Here is a 22,751-nt window from a genome sequence, read left to right as displayed (position 1 = left end):
AGATTAATGATCTCTGAGAGCCAGGAAACAAACAGGCGAGCGCTGCCAACGCCCAGCTAACTGCCTGCAGTCGGGCAGTGCAGGAGGGGGTACGGGGGCCCAGGGGACTCAGAGTCAAGAGCCCCGCGAGACCCAGGGGGACAGCCTGCGGGACAGAGTGGTGGAGAGGAGAGAACCGCATGGGGGAAGGCTGCAGGACTGCACGGGGCACCCGTGGAGCAGGCCTGAGGAAAGCACCTGAGGCGGGGCCCAGGGAAGCACCTGCAGGAAGGACAAGCGCACACAGGGCGGGAAGTAGGGCCCGTCCCCATGAGCCAGGCTGGGAAACCTCCTGACGCAGCGGCACTGGGCAGAGTCCTCAGAGTGGTCTTGCCTCAGCAGTGGGGAATAACTACCCCTGGCTTAAATGCTGCTCGGGCCATCCAACAATCAAGCCCCAACAAGTTCCCCAGGAACCTAGTTCTTTCCGGAACAAAGCTCAAGAAGATTCCCAGGGAGACAAAAACATCTGGCAGCCAGCAAGGTAAAACTCACAATGTCTAGAATCCAACCAAAGCTTACCAGGTATGCAAAGCAGCACAAGATTCGACCCTCAACGAGGAGAAAAATGAATCTGTTTTGATAAAACAGACCCAGAAATGACACAGATATTAAAACTAGTAAAGCAGGACATGAAAGAAGTTACTATTATTGTATTACCCATGTTCAAAGAGTTGAGGCATTAAAAAGAGTAAAAAGACTCAAATCAAGCTTCTGGAAATGAAAACCACAATGTCTGAGATGAAAGATACACTAATTGGGATTGATGGCAAGTTAGATATTGCAGAGGAAAAGAGGGGAATAAATACACAGCAATAGAAACTATCCAAAATGAAACACACAGATGGAAAAAACGTTTTCAAATGAATAGCATATCAGTGAGCTGCGCTGTGGAATGACTTCAGGTGGCCTCATACGTGTGTGAGAGCAGTGCTTGAAGGAGAGAGGAGTGGACAGAAAAAATATTGGAAGAAATAATGACACCAAATTTCCAAATTTGAGGAAATATTATAATGAATCCCAAGCACAAGAATTTTGAAGAAAACAATACCAAGGCACATTACAATAAAATTGCCCAAAACTAGTGATAAAGAGAAAATCTTAAAAGCAGCCAGAGAAAAAATCCGTGTTTGATACAGATGAACAAAGATAGAGATGAGAGATTTCCGGTTGAAAACTATGGGAGAAAGAAGACAATGAAGCATCTGTAGAGTACTGAAAGAAAAACCGTCCGCTTGGAATTCCACACCCTGCGAAAACATCTTTCAAAAATGAAGGCCACCTCATACCCTAATTAGGATGGCTGTTATCAAAAAACAAGAAAATTCCAAGTGCCGGTGAGGATGTGGAGAAATTGAAACCTCGTGCGCTGTTGGTGGGAATGTAAAATGGTGCAGCTCCTGTGGAAAACAGTATGGTGGATTCTCAAAAAATTAAAAATAGAATTACCATATGACCCAGGAATGCCACTTCCGGGTATAGACCCAAAAGAATTGAAAGTAGGGACTCAAAAAGATATTCGTACACCCTTGTTCATAACAGCATTATTCACAATAGCTGAAAGGTGGAAGCAGCCCGGGTGTCCACAGACAGAGGACTGGATAAGCCAAATGTGGTACAGACATACAGTGGATATGAGTCGTCTTAAAAAGGAAGGAAATTCTGCAACATGCTATAACATGGGTGAACCTTGAGGACATCATGTGAAATGAAATAAGCCAGTCACAAAAAGACAAATACTGTGTGATTGCACTTCTGTGACGTACTGGGAGTAGTCAAAATCAGAGACAGAACATAGACTGGGGTTTGCCAGGGGCTGGGGGAGGAAGAACGGGGAGTTACTGTTCAATGGGTACAGGGTTTCAGTTTTACAAGATGAGAAGAGTTATGGGGATGGATGATGGTGACGGTAACACAACTTTATGAATGTACTTAATACCACTGTAATGTACACATAAAAATGATTAAGAAAGGGCCGGCCCGGTGGCGCAGCGGTTAAGTTCGCACGTTCCGCTTCTCGGCGGCCCGGGGTTCGCAGGTTCGGATCCCGGGTGCGGACATGGCACCGCTTGGCACGCCATGCTGTGGTAGGCGTCCCACATATAAAGTAGAGGAAGATGGGCACGATGTTAGCTCAGGGCCAGCCTTCCTCAGCAAAAAGAGGAGGACTGGCAGTAGTTAGCTCAGGGCTAATCTTCCTCAAAAAAAAAATAATAATAATTAAGATGGTAAATTTTATGTTATGTGTATTCTCCCACAACAAAAGTTGGAAAAGAAATGAAGGCAAAATAAATATGTTTTCAGAGAGACGACAGCTGAAAGACACAAGAAATGTTAAAGGATGTCCTTCAGGCAGAAGGAAGATGAAAGCAGATGGAAATACAGATCTACACAAAAGATGAAGAAATGGAAACTATATGGGTAAGTATATAAGAAAGATTTTTATTATTATTTACATTTCTTTAAAAGATAACTATTAAAAAATAATAATGTAGTGTGGGGTTTATAACATATATAAAAGTAAAAGTATGACAACAATAGCACAGAGGTCAGCAGGAGAGAAATGGAAGTAGATTATTATAAGGTTCGTATACTACAGTCACATGTCGCTTAATGACGGGACACGTTCTGAGAAATGCATCATTAGGTGATTTCGTCATTGTGAGAACATCATAGAGTGTTCTGAAGGGGAATAGAATTTGCCAGCCCAAAATGAGTCTCTTTAACAGAAGGATTATTTCCAGCTGATTATTTTTAAGAAACAAAAGACTCAGAAAGTTTTTCTCATTACCTCCACCTTAACAGCCTAACAGAATTCAGATACAAACACCTGTTTCAGGAAGCAGGCTATCACCTGAGCATCACACCTTTGCTCCTTGTCACCTACCTGTGAATTGCCCGCCTTCCCTCTGAAGTCCCTGACTCTCCCAGTCCCCAGCATCTTCCTTTGTCTTTAGCTGAGGATGGTAGTTATGGCAAGGGCTTTGCCATTTTGGCGAGTTACTTGGTCTTCCTGGGTTTCTCCCATGTATACGTGTTATTAAACGTTTGTTTTTCTCCTGTTAATCTGTCTCGTGTCCATTTAATTCTTGGACCAGCCAGAAGTCCTAGAGGGTAGAGGAAAACTTCTTCCCCCCCTACAGTACTTTACACAGACCTAGATGGGACAGCCTGCCACACACCTAGGCCACAGGGCACTATTTACAGGACTGCTGCGGGACTGTATATGTGAAACAGGATGGTATCACTTGAAGGCAGGCTGTGATAAGTCAAGTTTATGCTACAAATCCTAAAACAACTGCTAAAATAACAAAACAAAGAGTTACAGCTCACAGAGCAACAAAAGAGCTCAAATAGAATCAAAAAATTATTCAATAATCCAAAGAAGTCAGAAAACAAGAAGAAGGGAACAAAGAACAGATGGGACAAACAGAAAACAAATCCATGATCATGGGCAGAGATTTCAATATCCCTCTTACAATAATTGATAGAATAAGGAGAGAGGACAAAATTCATAAGGATATAGAAGTCTTGAACAACGCTATCCACCCACCTAATTGACATTTACAGCACACACCACCCCAAAACAGCAGGAGACGCATTTTAAAAAAATGCACATGGAACATTTATGAAGTAGACCTATTCTGGGCCATAAAGTACGTCTCAATAAGTTGAAAAGCATCCTAATCATACAAAGTATGTTTTCTGTCAACAATGGAATTAAATTAGAAAACAGTAATGGAAAGATCTCTGGAAAATTCCCAAACATCTGGAAACCAAACACCATATTTCTAAATAACCCATGAGTCAAAGCAGATACCAAAAGAGAAACCAGAAAGTATTTTGAACTGAACGAAAATGAAAAGATCAGATATCAAAATCTTGGGATGGCTCTAAAACAGGGCTTGGGGGAAATTTATAACACTGAATATCTATATAAGGGAAAAAGAAAGGTCTAAGGCAAATGACCTCAGCTTCCACCTTAAAAAACTAGACAAAGAAGAGTAAAATTCAACCCAAAGTACGTAAAAGAAAGAAATTAACAAAGATCAAAGCATAAGCCAATGAAATAGAAAACATCCAAACAAAAAAATAGAGAAAAACTGATGAAACGAAAAGCTAGTTCTTTGAGAAGATCAGTAAAATTGGGTAACCTCTAGCCAGGCTGGTCAGGAAGAAAAGAGAGCAGACATGAATGACCAGTATTAGGAATGAGGACGTGAAATCGCCACACATTCTACAGATGTTCAAAGGACAGGAAAGGAATGTTATGAATAACTTTATGTCCGTCAATGATACAACCTAGTGAAATGGACAAATACCTTTCGAGACTCAAACTGCCGAAGCTCACCAAGAAGAAACAAACTGAAGGGCCCTGTATCTATTTTAAAAATTTAATTTGTGGTTAAAAACTCGCTCACAAAGAAAACTCCAGGCCCAGATGGCTTCACTGGTTAATTCCACTAATTACTGAATAAAGAAATAAAACCAATTCTATACAAACTCCTCCAGAAAAATGAAAAGGAAGGAATACCTCTGAGCTCATTCTTATGGACTGATTATTATAAAGCTACAGTAATCCAGACAGCGTGGTATTGGCATACGGATGAGCAAACAGATCAGTACTACAGAAGAGTCCAGAAATAGAACTACGGACATGGACAACTGATTTTCAACAAAGGTACAAAGGAAATGCAGCGGACAAAGGATCATCTTTTCAACAAAACAGGCTGGAACAATTGGAAATCCACATGTAAAACAAATTTTTTTGGACCCATATCTCACATCATATGCAAAAATTAACTTAAAATGAATCACAGTCCTAAATGTAAAACCTAAAACTATAATACTTCTAGAAGAAAACAGAAGAGAAAACCTTTGGGACATGCAGTAGGGTTAAGATTTCTTAAATAAGACAGCAAAAGCACAATCTATAAAAAACTGGACTTCATCAAAATTAACAATGTTTGGTATTCGAAAGGCAAGCCAAAGACTGGGAGAAAATATTTGCAAATCACGTAGCTGATGAAAGACTTGTTTCTATAATACATAATAAGAAAAAGAAAACAATAAAAAAAATTTGGCAAAAGATTTGGACAGGCACTTCACCAAAGAAGATATACAAATGGAAAATAAGCACATGAAAAGATGCTGATCATCAGTCATTAGGAAAATGCAAGTTAGAACGACAACGAGAGACCACTCCACACCTATTAGAACGGCCAAAATTCAGCCTAACCGGAAAGTTCCTGAGGACGTGGAGCAACTGGAATGCTGATGGGAAAGGAAAATGCTACAACCATTTCTGAAGACAATTTGGCACTTTCTTTAGAAAGTTACCCGCATAGCTACCATATGATCTGGCCAATCCACTCCCAGGTATCCACCCAAGAGAAGGAAAGTGTATGTCCACACAAAGACTGCATATAAATGTTCCCGCCCCTTTATCTGTGACAGCCCCGAAGTGGACACAGCCCCAGTGTCCAGCACCAAGTGAATGAATCAACAACTGTGATGTATGCATACAACAGAACACTATTCAGCAAGAAAACAGAACGCACTTCTGCCACTTGCCTCAACACGGACGAAGCTCAAAATAAGTATGCTGAGTATAAGAAGCCAGACCAAAAAAAAAGAAAAAAAGATCACATAATGCATGACTCCATTTATATAAAACTCTAAATACAAACTAATTTATAGTGAAGGAAAGCAGGTCAACACTTGCCTAGGGATGTTGGGGGAGAGGAGGGCAGGAGCTGAGGAAAGGCTGACCAAGGGGCCCAAGGGAACTTTTGGGGTGATGGGTACAATCTTTGTCGTGACTGTGGTCATGATTTCACAGGTGCATACTATGTCTAATTTAATACCAATTGTACACTTTATGTGCAGTTTATTATACATCAAGTATATGTCAATAAAGCTGTTTAGGAAAAAAAAGGCACAGGGAGATTAGGTAACTTGGCCCAGGCCTCGCAATAAAATGCCACCATGTGGATATGCTGTATTTAACTACTATTGGCTATTGTGTTGTCTTCTATTGGAAATAAAGCTGTGGTACAATCTCTCTCTCTGTCGTCTTTAAGTTCATTTCCTTTTTCCTTAAGCCAGCTTTCAAGAAGCAGCATTACCAGATAGGCCAAAGAGTATGCACGTGTCTAAGGCTGTTAACAAGTGGGTCCCCAGGAAGCTTGGAACGAAGCCCACCTGGCCACCTCTGCAGCCCATTTTTTACCAGCACATTTCCTTACTGGGAAGGGGTTAATAGGTTCCCTTTTGGCTCTCATTTTTGCCCCTGATTTCCCTGTCCATCTTCCTGTGGAACTGCAGACAATCAAAGAAGCCCCCAGAGCTCTCAGTTTGCCCACCTGTGAGAGGGGGCTATGACCAGTCTCTCCCAAAGCTGTGAGGCTTTGGAGGATGCCAATGGTGGGCAGAACCTTCTGTGATGACCAGGGGCCTTGGTCCTGTCCACGCTGGGATGCCCTTGGCTAAAATCATCTCCCCGTGAGTCACTTGACCCAGGGGCAGCGTCCCCCCTGCTCGGAGCCAGGGAACTGTGCCGCTCTCACCTGTTTCTTGGTGTCCACCTCCAGAATGTCCATCAGGTTGATCATGATGTTTTTATGAGTCTTCTTGTACTTCCCAACCCGCAGCGAGACGGTGAGCCAGCCCGGGCGCCCCGTGCACATGAAGGTCTTGCTGCCCTGCTCCTTCCATTCCCGCACCTGCAACCACGGGACAGAGACTGAGCTAGCCCACTGGGGACCCTGCAGCAGCTCACAGCCCAGTTTCAGGACAGCAAGCTGGGAATGACGGCTTCACGTGTCAGCAAATGTTTACTGAGCCCCTTCATCCTTTCAGGCACTGGGAAGAGCAGGACAATGAAATGCCTACTGGCCTTCCATTCTGGAATCTCCCTGGCTAGTGAGACCGACAGGAAAGCGGAGGTGTTGCCACACCACAAAGCAGAATGAAGAAAGAGCTAAAAAAGTATGGGATCAAAGTGCTTTGAAAACATTAACTGGGAAATTCAGGAAAGGTTTTGTAATGGTAATGATAGCAATCATACAAATGACAACCATTCACTGGCTGCTCTCCCTGGGCCAGGCATTATTGTACACTGTCGCATTTAATTCTCGCAACAACCCAGTTGGTTGGGATGACCAACCTCCTTTTGCAGACGATGAAAGTGAAACACATAAGAACTTGCCCAAGTTCACACAACCGGTGAAGGGCAGGCCCCAGATTCACAGCCAGGACTACGCAACTTCAGGCCTGGGAGGATAAATGGGCTTGTACTAACAGTCAGCGGGATAACAGCTAACACTCACTGAGACTTCTTACGTGCCAAGCCCTGTTCTAAGCATTTGTACATGCTAACCCACATATCACTTGGAGGGCGAGAGAGGGGCAGGGCAGGGCCACCAAGCCAAAGGAATGAAGAGTTTTTGCAAAGCTCTACTCTAAGTGACCAGAGCACAAACCACAAATGGCCAGGAGACGACAACCCATCAGGAACACAGGAGAAAGCATTCGCTTCCTGCTGAGATGGACAAGGACAGGGAGGTGACATCTGTGGTTGTGACCTGCGACCATCCATTTCGTCTCCCTCTGCTTCTAACACTCCCAGCTTCTCGTGGTCCAAGACTCGCTGATTCTTCCCCTGCCCCAGGACATGACTTTGGTCTGATTCCATCCTCCTGGACATAAAGACCAGTTCAGGGATGGCCTACGATCCAAGTCAAGCCAATAAGGCTAATTCCAGGAGAGGCGCTCTCATTTTACTGGGGTTGCTAAACTGTTTGGATGTAAGCCAGGAACATGGGGCCTCCACAGGGAGATGGCCTCCCTGAAAATGAAGTCAGCTCAGAGGAAAGCAGAGCCAAGACGTGGCAAATGGATGGAAGGATGGAGACGGGGGAGAGGGGACGCTGGATCCAGCCATGCTGAGCCACTTTTACTCCCAGACGTTTTAGGATCTGGGTGAATAAAGTCCCTTTTTGCTCAAGCCAGTTTGAGTTGAGTTTCTATCGCTTGCAATCAGGAGTCCTGGAGGAGGTTGTGAAGTGGAGGTGTTCAAGCAGAGGGGAGTTATTGAGGAAGGGATTCGCGTGAGGAGGGGGCAACGGACGAGAGGTAGGATTCCAGGACCAAGCAGATTTTGCCCCTGCCCGACTCTGCAGTCCAGGACTTAACACAAGCTCGGAGGTGTGGGGAGTGGACTGGGGCTGCTGCATGCAGCCTGGAGGGCGGGCCACATGACGTGACCATGGAAGGCATCGAGCCTGGACCATTGATTGCCTTGGATCCTGACAGGAGCCAACCAAGATTTGGGGCAGGGGGGCAATGCCATGGAGAGCCGCCCTCACGACTCTCTGCAGGCCAAAGAGAGACGAGGAGGGCCCAGAAAAACAGCAACTGGTTAGGTAGCTATTATACAAGCCAGGTGTGAGGCAACAGAACCGGACCTATAGAGTGGGATGGGCTGGGCTGGGAAAGAGGAAACCTCAGAGTTCAGGAGCTGCGATCGTGCAGGGCTGGTTCCAGCCCCATTTACTAGCTGTATCATCTGAGCATGCTCTGAGAGGGGAGACAAGCAGGTAAAGGGAGAATCTGAAGGCAAGGAAAGAGCTAGGAAAGAGGGTGCAGGCTGGGCAGGGCTCTGGAGCCAGGATCGGGACCAGCAAAGCCAGGGTGGCCTGAGCGAAGCCCTTCCGGAGGCTGCATTCTCCCCTGCCCGGGCCTCAGGCCTTTCCCTCATGGGGATGGCTCTCTGCCTGCATCTTCATGCTCCTGCCTGCAGCTCCTAGCCTGGAGAAAACAGAACATGGAGGCTGCTACACGTGTGGTGGGGGTGGCAACAGGAAACAGAAGCTCTTTGCAACCTGAGGCCAGGAAGGGAGAAACATCAGGAGCCAAGAAGCTGCCCAGGCCCGCCCCCCAGCCCTAGACGCGGGAGAAGGAGGCTCGCTGTGAGCGGCAGCAGGGGCACAGGATCTGTGGGCGCCGGCAGAGGGGCGGAGTTCCAGAGCTACTGGGAGGTGGACAACGGCCTTGTAAGGAGTGAGCATGTGGCCCAAAGGCTGGGAGCTGCTCACCCTGGCTGGGTGCGGTCCTTTCACTGTAGTCCTCTATTCTAAACCTGTGGAAAGCTCCCTGCTGCTAGAGTGAACTCCAAGCTCAAGACCCGGCCCCAGTCTAGCTCCAAACTGACTTTCCAACCTTCTCCCCTCTTTGCCTTCGATCACAGGGACCCTCCACCCGACACACTCTCTCCCCCAATCATTTCCCAACTTCCAGTCTCTAATGCCAGCTCCACCTCCCAGAAGCCCTCCCTCCTCTGAAATCGCTTGGGCGTGGTGAGTTACCTGCCGCATGGCTCACCTTCCTCTGTCTTAAGATTCTTGAAATCCCTCCAGGTACCCGCACGTGCTCGGCACAGACTAGGCACTCCATAAACATCGGAGCAACGTTTTATTCCCTCCATGCCTTTGCTTACTCCGTTCTCTCCCCTGGAAGCCCTCGCCATCCCATTTTTGTTGAGGGCAGAACCCCCTCAAACGCCACCGCCCCCGGGAAGTCTTGGCTCCCCCCGCACGCACCGCTAGGCAGGCACACGGCCACGTCCCACCAGCACGGGCTCCGCGCCGCCGGCGCCGCTCACCTGCTTCTGGATGTTCCGCACGCGCTGCTCGTGCAGCCGCGGCGCGCTGTTGAGCTTGAACACCACCCAGGCACGCACGTAGTAGTAGATGTCGAAGATGAGCGAGAGCGGCAGCAGGAAGAGGCACACGAACACCCAGCGCTGGTGGATGATCACGAACTCCAGCCCTTTCACGCGGATCCAGAGCAGGAAGAGCAGCGCGCACACGGCCAGAGACACGGCGGGCTCCATGGTGGAGCCGGAGGCGCGCCACCTGTCACCGCCACCAGGTCCGCACTGGCAGCGCCTGCCGCCCGCGCCTGCCGCCCGCACCCAAGGGAGCCGCGGTGGGGGGGGAGGGGTCGCTCGCCGCCTCGCGATTGGCTCGGGCCGCAAAGGTTCGGTGGGCCGAGACCCTGGTGCTGACCAATGGCGAACCGCGCTGGCGATCGGACCAGGAACCCGCTGCTTTTATTGGCTGCGGGAGTCAGGTCGCTCCACCCTCTTGTCCTCGCCGCCGCGCGGGGAGGGGGCTGCGGGGAGCGGGCGGCGGGACGCTGGCTTCCCCGGCGCGGGGCGCGGGGCGCTGCAGGCCACCCCTCGGGGGAGGGGCGCGGCTGCGCCCTCCTCTTCTCCTCCGTAGGTGGCGCCTTCTCGAGAGGTGCGTCGAGCGGTCGCGCGTTGGGTTACCTCTCAAGGGGTGCGGTGGGGCGCCCCGTGGCCCTGGGCCGAGGATTCCCGCCCCGGCCGGAGAGGATGGAAAGCTGGTCTTGACCTTTGCAAGTTGTGTCACTCCATGCCCTCAAGGCCATGAGATGCCTCTTTTCATTTTTCAAGGTGCTCTGTGTAAATTCGAGTTCCACAGCAGTCCTGGGCGCGGGTAGTTGTGAACCACACGTTATAGATGAGGAGGCATCCCAAGAAGGTGAAGACCTCTTCCTGAATCCAGCGGAGGCTGTGGCTGGCCCCTTCCCGCTTGTCCACTCTGCTGAGGCTGGGGAGGACCAGAGGAGAGAGAATGAAGGAAGCAGCTGCAGTGTTGTAAACCCGCTGGCCCGCTCTGCCGGGCGTCCCCCAGGCCCTGAGGTAGGGTGGTGACCAAAGCAGATGGCCCTGCTGTCGCGGAGCAGCCAGTCCAGAGGAGCAGCGACTGTGACATACAAGGCCCTTCACTGGCCTTGCTTACCTCTCCACTTGCCTCTCTCTTCTTTGCCCTGACAGGCATGTTTAGGAGGCTCCCCCAGCCCCAATGTCCCTCACTTCAGTGTCTCTGCTCAGGCTGGCACCTCTGGAATGCCCTTTCCTGTCCCCGTCATAGAGCTAACACCACAGGTCCTGGAAACCAGCTCACAGCCACCTCTAAACCACGTTTATGGAATTCCTTCCCCTTCCAGGCTCATACGATAGAGTGCCTCTGTGTCGGGATTCTTTCACACGGTTTTATAATTGTCTCCATCATGTCTCTCACTCCCACAGACCGAGCTTCAGGGCACACAATGTCTCCTTCATTTTTGTCTTTCCAGGTTCTAGCACAATGGTTGGTACATAGTAGACACTGCAGTGTTTGTGACTAACGAATAAAGGAAGAAGTGGACACAAGCTCAAATATTTAACAATGATCGAAGTCCAAACAGTGAGAGGCCGTTTGTGTAGAACTTCGAAAATGAGTAGTCTAGACTTGTGCTGTCTTATACAAGAACTGCTAGCATGTGGCTAACAAATTGAGATGTGCTTTAAGTGTAAAACACACGCTGGATTTCACATATAGTACGAAAAAGAGAACATGTGGACAGAGTTTTGGGACCCCTGTCCTGGTCTAACAGGCAAATCTAACCAGCAAACTGCACAGGCTTTAAGTCAGTGCAGTAAATCCACGCTGCACCGTGAAGCATCATTCAGGCCACCGCCAGCCTGTGTCCCATGACCTGGCAGCCCCACGTCTCCTGACTGAAGACGCCAGCTGGACAGACCCACAGCAGGAACAGATAAAGAGGTCCCTCAATGTCACGTTCCCCAGCTGCATTTCTTAGAGACCAAGGGAATAATTAACAACCCTGGTCCTTGCCCCCTGCTCATGTAGATAACGTCAGCTTCTCTGAACTCGTTTGATGTATAACCAAGGATTCTTGTGTATGTTAGGTTCAGCGTATAACCTAGAGAAAGGCCCAGATGTACTCTACCCCCTTTTTGGGGCAAATATAAAATCTAGTTGTGAGTTTTTTCTTTTCCTCTTCCCTGCGCGTGCACTGTTTGTGAGAGAGAGCTAAGCCGCACTTCAGCTCGCAGCCCTTGGAGCAGCTCTGTCGGAGCACCCTGTGGGACTGTCTTCCCGGGGATCCAACTCCTCCTGCTGATTACTGAGTAAACCCCTTCACTAATATCACCCAGACTCTTGATTTCAGTTGACAAATTGGCGACCACCAGGGGACCTAGAGAGACAGCCTGAGACCACCTGGAGCATCAAGAGGACCCAGTGCCGTGGTACCTGCAGGGCCCTTTGTGCCCCGCTGCCTCCTGGGAGCTCCAGCCACAGCAGGGAAGTCTTTCCTGGGTCTCAGATCTCCTGGTTAATGGTTGAAGGTCCTTGAATTTATTCAATAATGGTTTATGATTGTCCAGGTGGGACAGGCTATCCTCTGTGTTCACAGAGAAGGGAATTCCAAACTTGGTGCTCAGGTTTTCTAGTCTTTTGAGCCAAGGAAAATAAAAGAGAGGATAGTTGGTGGCTAATGTCAGAGTTTTCCCCTACTGGCTCTCTTAACAATCAGACACTGGTTCAGCTTGCCAAAATTAAAGTATTCATGAATGGAGGGCCAGCTTCAGGTGAGTCTGAAGAAAAGGGACACTTTCTCCCTCCGGCTGTTATTGCCGTGTCGCTGGGTGACCAGGGGCCAAACAGAGGTGTCTGAGGTCTATACTCAAGATGTGTAGCGGTCCCATAGGGAACTCCAAACCACGTAATTAAATAACTTGGCTCATCCGGGGACGCACTATAAGGTTGATCACCAGTGCTCCGAGCCCCTGTGATTGTGTTAGACAATCAGCAGGAGAAACTGAGGCACATAAGAGGGTGGAGCCAACTCATTGGTGGCACTTTGAGGAGCTATGCCCATAAGCACCACACTCCCAATTCACCCCACTAAGTCGCTAGTTAGACTTGCTTAAACAGAATGGGAAACAAAACATCAAAACCTGGTAACTGTGGGACATCTGACAGCCACCCACCAGCTAATACTCCAGCCAATTTTACCTTCAATACTTATGGAGCACAAGCTTGCAAATGGCTCCCTAAATGGGAGAGTATTACTAAAGGAGATCTTGCTTTATAATGGCCATTCTGGGAACTTTTGTTTCAGAAGAGTCCACCTTAAGAGTCACCCTTAAAAGAAAGGATTCAAAACCTCTCAGAAGCAATGGAATGCATTCTTTGTTGTTTTTGGTTTTGGGGGGGTGTTGCTTTTGTTTTGTGAGGAAGACTGGCCTTGAGCTAACATCTATTGCCAATCTTCCTCTTTTTGCTTGAGGAAGATTGTCCCTGAGCTAACATCTGTGCCCATCTTCCTCCATTTTGTATGTGGGACACCGCCACAACGTGGCCTGACTAGTGGTGCATAGGTCCACACCCGGGATGTGAACCCACAAGTCCTGTGCTGCCGAAGCGGAGTGCGCTAACCTAACCACTACACCATGGGGCTGCCCCTGGAATGCATTCTTTGGTTGATATGCAGAAGCTTCTAAAGGACAAAATGACTTCAAAAACCACTCTAAAAAGGATCCTCACCAAAAAAAAGAATCTTTAGTAAAAATTTTTAGCCATCTGAGAAGATAAACTTAACTTAGTTCATCTGCCAGAAAACCAATTTGGAAGCCACTATTCTTTTGCGTTTTGTACCTGAGACATGGCTAAAATTTTAAAGATCTCTGATTGTGTCTGTCTGTGTGTTTATGGATGTAAGTCTCTCTATATTTGTCTGCCTCCAGATGGTGTAATTTCTAAAGGAGCTCTATTTAATTGGCTTGACGTAAATGCTTATATAAATTATTTCTAAGTGTAATAGAAATTAACCCAAATATCTTTCTTTCTTTTTTTTTTTATCTATTTTTGTTTTTGAGGAAGATTAGCCCTGAGCTAACATCTGCTGCCAATCCTCCTCTTTTTGCTGAGGAAGACTGGCCCTGAGCTAACATCCGTGCCCATCTTCCTCTACTTTATACGTGAGATGCCTGCCACAGCATGGCTTGACAAGCGGTGCCATGTCCACACCCCAGATCCGAACTGGCAAACCCCGGGCTGCCGAAGCAGAATGTGCGAACTTAACCACTGTGCCACTGGGCCGGTCCCCAAATATCTTTCAAGTTAACATGATATAAAATGATCTTTGGTAAATAAAAACTTGTTTAAGTTTTTGCTTTGATTGAAATAGACATGTTTTCAGAGTATCAACAGAGGATATTACACAAATATGTTATCTCTGTTACAAAATATATCAGTAAAAGATAACTTAGAATAATAGCTGATTTTGTCTAATGTCCCATGAGGTTTTTATAGGCAATCTAAATATGATTACTAGGAACAAGTAAACTAAATGGATGTGAGAAAGATCAAAGTTTTGGGGGTAAACTTTTTAACCATAATTATGTATTATGCTGTGTGGACTTAAAATACCTTCAAAACTTTTTGATGGCTTGAAAATTTAGAGTTTTGCTAAATTAAGTGGTAAAAATTTATTGAGTATCTAGGTCATTTCCACATAAGATAAGATGTTAAAATTAATTACTAGGCGTAGATTTGTCTGCATTTGGATTCTTATTTCAGAAGAGCTGGAAGATACTTGGGTTTATTGATGAACATATTTTGTGCCACACTGGGATATTTTCTATGAGAAAGTACGTGTTTCTGGAAAGTCTGTATACAAGAAAAGTAAGGTGTATTTTTTCAGTAAAGAAGGTATAAAGAATGGAGATATTTGTTTGTTTTGTTAAGAAAGATAAATTTGTCCTAAAGTACTAGAGGAAAAAAAAGGAGAGAAGGCCTGGGGCAAATTCTGAATGTAAAAAGCAAGTGACAGAAGGTTTGTGGAAGTAAAACCCTGAGGAAAGAGTTTTGTGCGTGGTCAAGTTGGCTAAGATTGAAATGAATTTGATTATGTGAATAAGTTTCAATATCAAAAGTAAGCTGGTGCAAAATTAGATTTTGGCTTTCTCTCTCATAAAAGGATAATCTTCTTGAACTTTAGGTCTGCTCGTGATAAAGAGGTTATAAAAGGTTTTTCTTAGGGGCTGGCCCCATAGCTGAGTGGTTAAGTTTGCATGCTCCAGCTTCAGCGGCCCAGGGTTTTGCCAGTTTGGATCCTGGGCTTGGACATGGCACTACTCATCAGGCCATGCTGAGGCAATGTCCCCACATAACACAAGCAGAGGCACTCACAACTAGAATATACAGCCATGTGCTGGGGGGTTGGGGAGAATACGAAGGGGGAAAAACCCCAAGATTGGCAACAGGTATTAGCTCAGGTGCCAAACTTTAAAAAAAAAAAGGGTTTTCTTTATTTGTAAGTCTACCTAAAAGAAAATCAATGTTTTGTTAAAATAATTTCATATGTTCAAAAAGACTGAGGTCTCTCTGTTAAAGTGTTTTTCTTTTTGCCTTTGGCATCTTCTCTTGTTACCTTGATTGAATGGATAACTAAGCATTGTTTCCTATTTGACCAAGTGTTTTAAAACCTTTTGATATTTTTGATGAACTTCTCCCTAAATTAAAGTCTTTCTTTTCACTTAAAAAGGAAATTTAAAAATTTCCAATCAGCCCTGAGATGTCTCAAAAAAATTTGTTCTCTCTTCTTATAAAGAGGAAAATATTAAACTAATTAGACTCATTTTGAATGTTAAATTACATGGGAAACATCATCAAATAAGCGATGATAAACCTCTAAGGTTATATTGTGTATGTAAATATTATTAATATGTGGTTTAAGGTTATATAACATTCCTAAAATTCTGATCTGTTGTAATTATCAGTCGTAAGTCTAGTTATTGTCTTAAAATATTATATATCACAGAAATAACCAAGTTTCTTTGTCAATTGCCATTTTCGAGTCTTTTGTCATTTACAGATTTTTATTATTTTACTCTGATGCTTTTGCAAATATGTTTCATCTTTAGAGAGATTCATGGAAAGGACCCTGGCACTTACTCTGAAATACAGGTTTCTGATAAACTTTCAGACTGGAAAACTAAATTTTAAAAAATTACAGAACCATAACGGAAAAACTGATGGCTTCATAAACTGCTAACAGAAAACAATTGAGGGCATTTTGTTTAGAGCTGACTAGATACTGCAGAAACTAGGTGCCTAACTTTCCACTCGTTGCTCAACCTTTTATGTATACATCACTTAAGTCTGACCAGTCTGATTTGATTAAATGGACACCAGAAGGAGAAAAAGCTGTAAACACCTCAAAGTCCATCTTGGCTCAGGCACCAACTTCAGGTCACCCTAATTTCAACTTGCCATTTTCTCTCTTTGTACATGAAGATTGTTGATGCAAATAATCCATAAACAATCTATAAATCAAAATTGGGTGAGTTTATTATGAGCCAACTCTGAGGACCACTTAGTCCGGGAGAGTCTTTTCACAGAGGAATGGAGCTCTCCAAAGAAGTCGGGGCATACAGAGTGGTTGTAACCTTCAAAGAGCGTGTATCACATACGATTGGAATGTCCTTTTCACAATAGTCACGAGAGTGAATTGCCGGCATAGCAATTTGATGAACATGGCGGGTGGGTGGTCTTAAGGTGGGTGGTCACAGGGTGAGTGCAGCAGGTCAGCAATCCATGCCTGGCCTACAGAGAGATGCTTATCCTTAAGGAATGCCAGTGTAGGGGAAGTTACATCCTTATCTTTAAGGGCATTGTTCTTGTCTTCGGGACATAGTAAATACTCAAAGCAGATGTACAATGCATGCTCAATGGCCAAATCAGGCCCTTTTGGAAAAAACAAATTCAGGCTGAATTGGTTTTACACCAGATGGCTTCCTCGTATACTCTCATATCCTATTGCTTATCATTTATCTATCAAGATAAAGAAAATGCTTTAGGTGTATTAACTCAAGAACATGATGATCACCATCGACCTATAAGATATGATAGTCAGCAACTCACCTTGGTGGCAAAAGGACTTTCACCGTGTCTGGGGGCTGTTTCAGCAACAGCTCTTTTGTGCAGGGCTACTAAAGAAATGATGATGGGGTGTCCTTGAACTATGGGTGCTCCTCATTCAGTGGAAGCCTTGTTAAATTCTCATCACACTCAGCATTATTCTGAGTCGATTAACTTCTGATGACATTGTTTTGTATAACAGGTTAAATCTCACTGCCTTGCCCCTAGATGATGCTGAATCAATGAAATTTGATCATGACTACATAAAATTAACTGACCAGCTGTTGACCCCTAGGGATGATTTACGTGAAAGTCCTATAACTAATACTGACCTTATGCTATTCACGGTTGGTTTTTACCTGTGAGGACCTACTGGGAAATATCAAGCCGGCCCTGCTGTGGGCCCCCCAGGCTCCATTCCTGAGAGTGCTCTCTTGCCTGATGCTCCTTCAGCACAACAGGCTGAGCTTGTTGCACTGACTAGAGCCTGTCATTAGGCTAAAGGAAAAACTGCAAATATTTTCACTGACAATAAATATACATTTGAGTAGTCCATGATTTTGCCATGCTCTAAAAACAAAGGTTTTTTTTAACTTCTACTGAATAACATATTAAAAATGTGAAAAGTGGTCAGCCCGGTGGCCTGTTGGTTAAGTTTGTGCACTCTGCTTTGGCGGCCCAGGGTTCACAGGTTCAGATCCCAGGTGTGGACCTAGCATCGCTTGCCAAGCCATGCTGTGGTGGCATCTCACATAAAACAGAGGAAGATTGGCACAGATGTCAGCTCAGGGCCAATCTTCCTCAGACTAAATAAATTAATAAATAAAAATGGGGAAAAAGTGACTAGTTTGTTAAAAGCCATTTTACTCCCCCAGAAAATGGCAATAATAAAAGTGCAAGGTGGACACTTTAGAAACCAAAACAAACAAGCAAAAAAAACAAGTTAGCAGGCCAGGCAGGCAAGGAGGCTGCCTCCCAAATGGGAGTCCACATCTTGTGCCTCTCTGACTTAACTGAGGCTCTGCTGGAGTTTCCGAAAACTGCCACAGAAAAAGAACAGCAGTTACAGATCCCAAAGGGGGGCGATTTTGATTCTCCTAGGAACCTGTGGATTGGACCGCGTCCACGCCCAGTAGATCCTTTGGAAGCTCACCTTCCATTTCGACAGCATATCCTTGCTCTGACTCATTGGGCCCCAGAGAAAATGATCTCTTGGGGAAAACAATACTTTTGGAAACCCTCTTTTACTGTAGCACAGAAAATATACTCTGAATGGTTAGTCTGCTCTAAACACAACCCAGGGAGGCCCCTACATGGTTCAAACAGAGTCTTCCCTTTGCCAGCGGGACTGCTTGAAACTTGGCAGATAGATTTTATCCAAATTCCTCCCTCCCAAGTTTCCCAGTCTGTGTTTGTTGTGATTTGCGTGTTCTCTCATTGGGCGGAAGCCTTTCCGTGCCCAAGGGCTACGCTCAATCAGGAAGTAAATTGCTACAGGAGCGCTTCATTCCATTCATTCCACTGGGGTGGGGTGGGGGCGTTCCAGCACAACTACACAGTGATCTGGGACTCATTTTACCAGACGAATTTTGAGGGAAATTTGTAAAGTCTGGCCTATTTTGTAGCATCTCCACTGCAGTTACTACCCCTAATCATCAGGCCTTGTGAAATGAACAAATGGCATAATTAAGACCCAAGTGGCTGAGCTCACAGGTGCATTTTCTCTACCATGGCCTAAAGCCCTTCCGCTGGTATTGTCAACCTAAGATCAACACCCTTTGGAAAACATCAGTTGTTTCCATTTGAAATTATTACTGGGAGACCTATGTTTCTAGCTGAAGGATTACATAAACCTTCATTACAAAAAGGCGACATAATTCACTATTGTAAAATCTTAACCAAACTATTAAAGGAACACTCGAAATTGGTTGCTAACACGTACGATGCAAACTTACCCAAGGAGGAAGATATACAGACTCAGGATGACTGTTTATTGAAAATGTCACCATTTAAAAAGTTCTTTGCAGCTTAAGTGGAAAGGACCATATCAAGTCCTTCTAACTCCTTCACAGCTGGGTTACAGGGAATTGGCTCTTGGATCCGTATTTCTCACTTAAAAAGGGCACCTACTTCAGAGCGGTCCTCAGACTGTGTCTCAGGTTTGTGACTGAAACTACACCCACGAGACCAGGATGAGAAGCGGCCGACAGCTGACGTGGACAGCTCTCCCAAGAGTCCGGAGCAGGCTAGTAACTAAGGGAAAATATGTATTATTTTTGTTTCTAACTGGACTCACCTACTCTTGTCACAACATTTGTCTTTCCAAGCCACACCAACTCTTAGATACGAACTGTTGTTCTCAGAAAAAGGTTACCACTTTGAGTCCAACAAGTGGTGAGCCCATAAGTCAAATACTCAGAGTCTAAGATCCATCTTACACAAACCTGTTCTAAATCTTCCTATTAATTCTCACTTCACAGGAAACAATTATATAAGGCATGCCTTGGGGAAAACCTCCAAGAAAATTCTGCCAGGGGACTTTTTGGGAGAAAAATTATAAAAACCATATTCACAATTGTCATTTTGATAGTGTTCATTATCGTATTAGTCCGATGTTGTGCTAAGTGTCAAAGGAGGCAACGACAGGACAAGGCCTGGATCATGTCAGCTAGGAAGGCAGAAGTGATCCTGAATGCATTTTTAATAAATAGCATATAAGATAGGTAAGGAAATGAGAGGCACCCCATCATGTCAGAGAAAACCAAAGAAACACCTCATTGGTCATGAATACAACCGTGGCTTCATAATAACCCAAAACAAGGATCCTGGACCGAGTTTGGGGACCCCTCTCCTGGTCTAACAGGCAAATCTAACCAGCAAACTGCACGGGCTTTAAGTCAGCGTGGTAAATCCACGCTGCACCGTGAAGCACCACGCAGGCCACTGCCAGCCTGTGTCCCACGACCTGGCAGCCCCACGTCTCCTGACTGAAGACACCAGCTGGACAGACCCACAGCAGGAACAGATAAAGAGGTACCTCAATGTCACGTTCCCCAGTTGCATGGGAATAATTAACAACCCTGGTCCTTGCCCCCTGCTCATGTAGATGTCAGCTTCTCTGAACTCCTTTGATGTATAACCAAGGATTCTTATTTATGTTGCATTCAGTGTATGACCTAGAGAAAGGCCCAGATGACCTCTACCCCCTTTTTGGGACAAATATAAAATCTAGCTGTGAGTTTTTTCTTTTCCTCTTCCCTGCGCATGCACTGTTTGTGAGAGAGAGCTAAGCCGCACTTCAGCTTGCAGCCCTCGGAGAGTTCCGTCGGAGTACCCTGTGGGACTGTCTTCCGGGGGATCCAGCTCCTCCCGCTGATTACTGAGTAAACCCCTTCACTAATATCACCCAGACTCTTGATTTCAGTAGTCACATGCAAAATACCTCATTAATAATTTTTACATTGATTACATGTTGAAATTGTCCATGAAGATAATCCACTATGAATCTATAAATCAAAATTGGGGTGAGTTTATTATGAGCCACATCTGAGGACTAGCCTGGGGCCATCCCTCCCCAAGGAAGGAAGGGCACCAAAGAAGTGGGGTGTACAGAGTGGTTAGACACTGTCTTGGAACAAAGAGCATACATCACATATGATAGGAATGTCCCTTTTACCACAGTCACGAGATTGCCTTGCAGGCTCAGCATAGCTATTCACCGCAGGTCTGCCGTCTCGAGGGACACAGCAGGGCGGGCGCAGCGATCAGTTCCTAGCCCAGGGAGAGATGCTCATCCCTAAGGAAATACCAACATGGGAGAAGTTGCATCTTTATCTTAAGGCCATTTGTTCTTATCTTCGGGACATAGCAAATGCTTAAATCAGATGTACAATGCATGCTCAACAGCCACATCAGCCCCTTCAGGAAAAACAAGGTCACCGAGAACTGGGTTTATACCTAATGGCTTCCTCATATACTCCAATATATCCTATTGCTTGCCATTCACTTATGAAAATTATAACATTTTGATATATTGAGTTAAATAAAATATAGCATTAAAATTGACTTCACTTGCTTTATTTACTTTTCTAAGGTGGCTACTAAAACATTAAAAATTACAGATTTGTCTCACATTGTACCTCTGGAAGCTCCCACCAGGAGGGGCAATCGAAGTGTAAAGAGGAGAGGCACGTGGGCAATGCCTTCCTCTGTTCTGTCTGAATCCAGTGTTGGAACTGTAAGGCTTTGCTGCAAAAGCGTAACCATTCTGAGAAACGCTGGGGTAGGAGGCAACCTGGAAAGCAAAGTTCAACCTAAATATTGAGTGTTTCATGCCTGGGAGGAGAAACAGCGGAAATTACTGGCAATCAGAATAGTTTGACACTCACAAGAGGGGGAGGAAGCCCCGAGATGTAAACGAGACTGATCTCCAGGACAGCTCTCAAAACAGAAGGGCAGACGGTACTCAGAACAGGCTTTTCCCGGCTCACACGCGCCTTTTCCCTCCTGCCTCCTCTCCTGTCTCTGATTGTTCTTTTCTGTCTCCACAAACTCCAACCCTTTGGATTGCTATTATCTCGGCCTGAAAACAGTTACCTTGAGTTGGGCCAATGAACTAATCTTATTTTTTAAATTAACATGTAGTAAAGCTGCTTATCTTTGTGTACAGATTATGAATTTTAGCACAGGTAAGCATTCTTGTAACCACCACCACCACGAAGATAAAGAACAGTTCCACGCCCCACAAAGCTCCTCCTGGACCCCTGTGGAGTCACCCCTCCCCGCCCCTACCCGCTGGCACCCACTACTCTGTTCCCAGTACTCTAGGTCTGTCTCTCCCAGAAGGTGATAGGACCTCAGGCTCTTAGGCTCTCCGGGTAATTGAAATTGACAGGAGGCCCGACCGAAGTCTCCGGCAAGGTTTTCTTGGGGCTCCTGGTCAAGCACGAGGGAGCCGGCAAAGGAGAAGAGGGGCTCTGGCTGGCTCTGCGACGTGAAGCCTCCTGCGTCTTTCAGGGGTAAGGGGACCAGACCGGCGGCACTATTCTTGCCTCCAGTGGCCTGCTGCCCTCTGCCTGGTGGTGTGGCTGCGCCTGCCTCGTAGGCCTGGCCTTGCGGCGTTGCTCCCTGCAGCCGCCCCAGGAAGGGCGCGGAGTGGGCTTCCCGGGGCCTTGGGGCCTCGTGTGGGCGGGAGGCGGGGGACTGCCGGGGGACTGCGGGGGCTGGGGGGCGGGGAGGCTTGCGGATGGAAGTTGCTTGTCTCGACTTGGGAACTAGCTGGGCTGGCAGGGGCCCGCCCGGATGGTTCAGGGTGTGGCTCAGAGTCCCGTCCCTATCCCCATGATGTGACTGAATCATATAGTGTGCCATCTTGGGCCCACTCATTTTTTTAATAGATTTTTTTTATTGTGGTAAAATACACATAACTTAAGTACCATCTAACCACTTTTAAGTGTACCGTTCGGTGCTATTAAATACATTCACACTGTTGTGCAGCCATCACAAACATCCATCTCTAGAACGCTTTTCATCTTATAAAACTGAAACTCTGTACCCATTGACAGTAACTCCCGGTCCTTTCTCCCCCAGCCCCCGGCAACCCCCAGTCTATGTTCTGTCTCTGATTTTGACAACTCCAGTACCCCACAGAAGTGGAATCATACAGTATTTGTCTTTTTATGACTAGCTTATTTCACTTAGTGTGGTGTCCTCAAGGTTCGTCCATTTTATAGAATGTTGCAGAATTTCCTTCCTTTTTAAGGCTGAATAATATTCCATTGTATGTATATAACACATTTTACTTATCCAGTCGCCTGTCTGTGGACACTTGGGTTGCTTCCACCTTTTAGCTATTGTGAATAATGTTGCTATGAACACAGGGGTGATACCGACCCTGATATCAGTTTCCCC

The 22,751-nt window shown here is 45.9% G+C and overlaps 1 protein-coding gene and 1 long non-coding RNA gene across 2 annotated transcripts in view; both read right to left on the bottom strand.

Annotated features, from left to right (window-relative positions):
- Window positions 1-10,062, bottom strand: part of DHCR24 (24-dehydrocholesterol reductase) — a 30,907-nt gene extending 20,845 nt beyond the window's left edge. Inside the window, exons 1-2 of the mRNA XM_014844379.3 lie at window positions 9,704-10,062; window positions 6,609-6,764 (exon numbers count right to left, since the gene is read on the bottom strand). Of these exons, the coding sequence (XP_014699865.3) occupies window positions 6,609-6,764; window positions 9,704-9,934 (387 nt within the window). The 5' untranslated portion in view covers window positions 9,935-10,062. The remainder of the gene's footprint in view (window positions 1-6,608; window positions 6,765-9,703) is intronic.
- A 10,309-nt stretch (window positions 10,063-20,371) lies between these two features.
- Window positions 20,372-21,549, bottom strand: LOC123285514 (uncharacterized). The gene is made up of 3 exons (XR_006527253.2): window positions 21,230-21,549; window positions 20,981-21,135; window positions 20,372-20,637 (listed from the first exon to the last, which is right to left on the bottom strand). It is a non-coding gene; the product is annotated as an uncharacterized lncRNA (long non-coding RNA).
- Between the last annotated feature and the right edge of the window lie 1,202 nt (window positions 21,550-22,751).

The sequence above is a fragment of the Equus asinus genome, chromosome 5 (genome assembly GCF_041296235.1).
Source record: "Equus asinus isolate D_3611 breed Donkey chromosome 5, EquAss-T2T_v2, whole genome shotgun sequence".
Taxonomy (NCBI): domain Eukaryota; kingdom Metazoa; phylum Chordata; class Mammalia; order Perissodactyla; family Equidae; genus Equus; species Equus asinus.
This window is presented reverse-complemented; position numbering and strand designations above follow the sequence as displayed.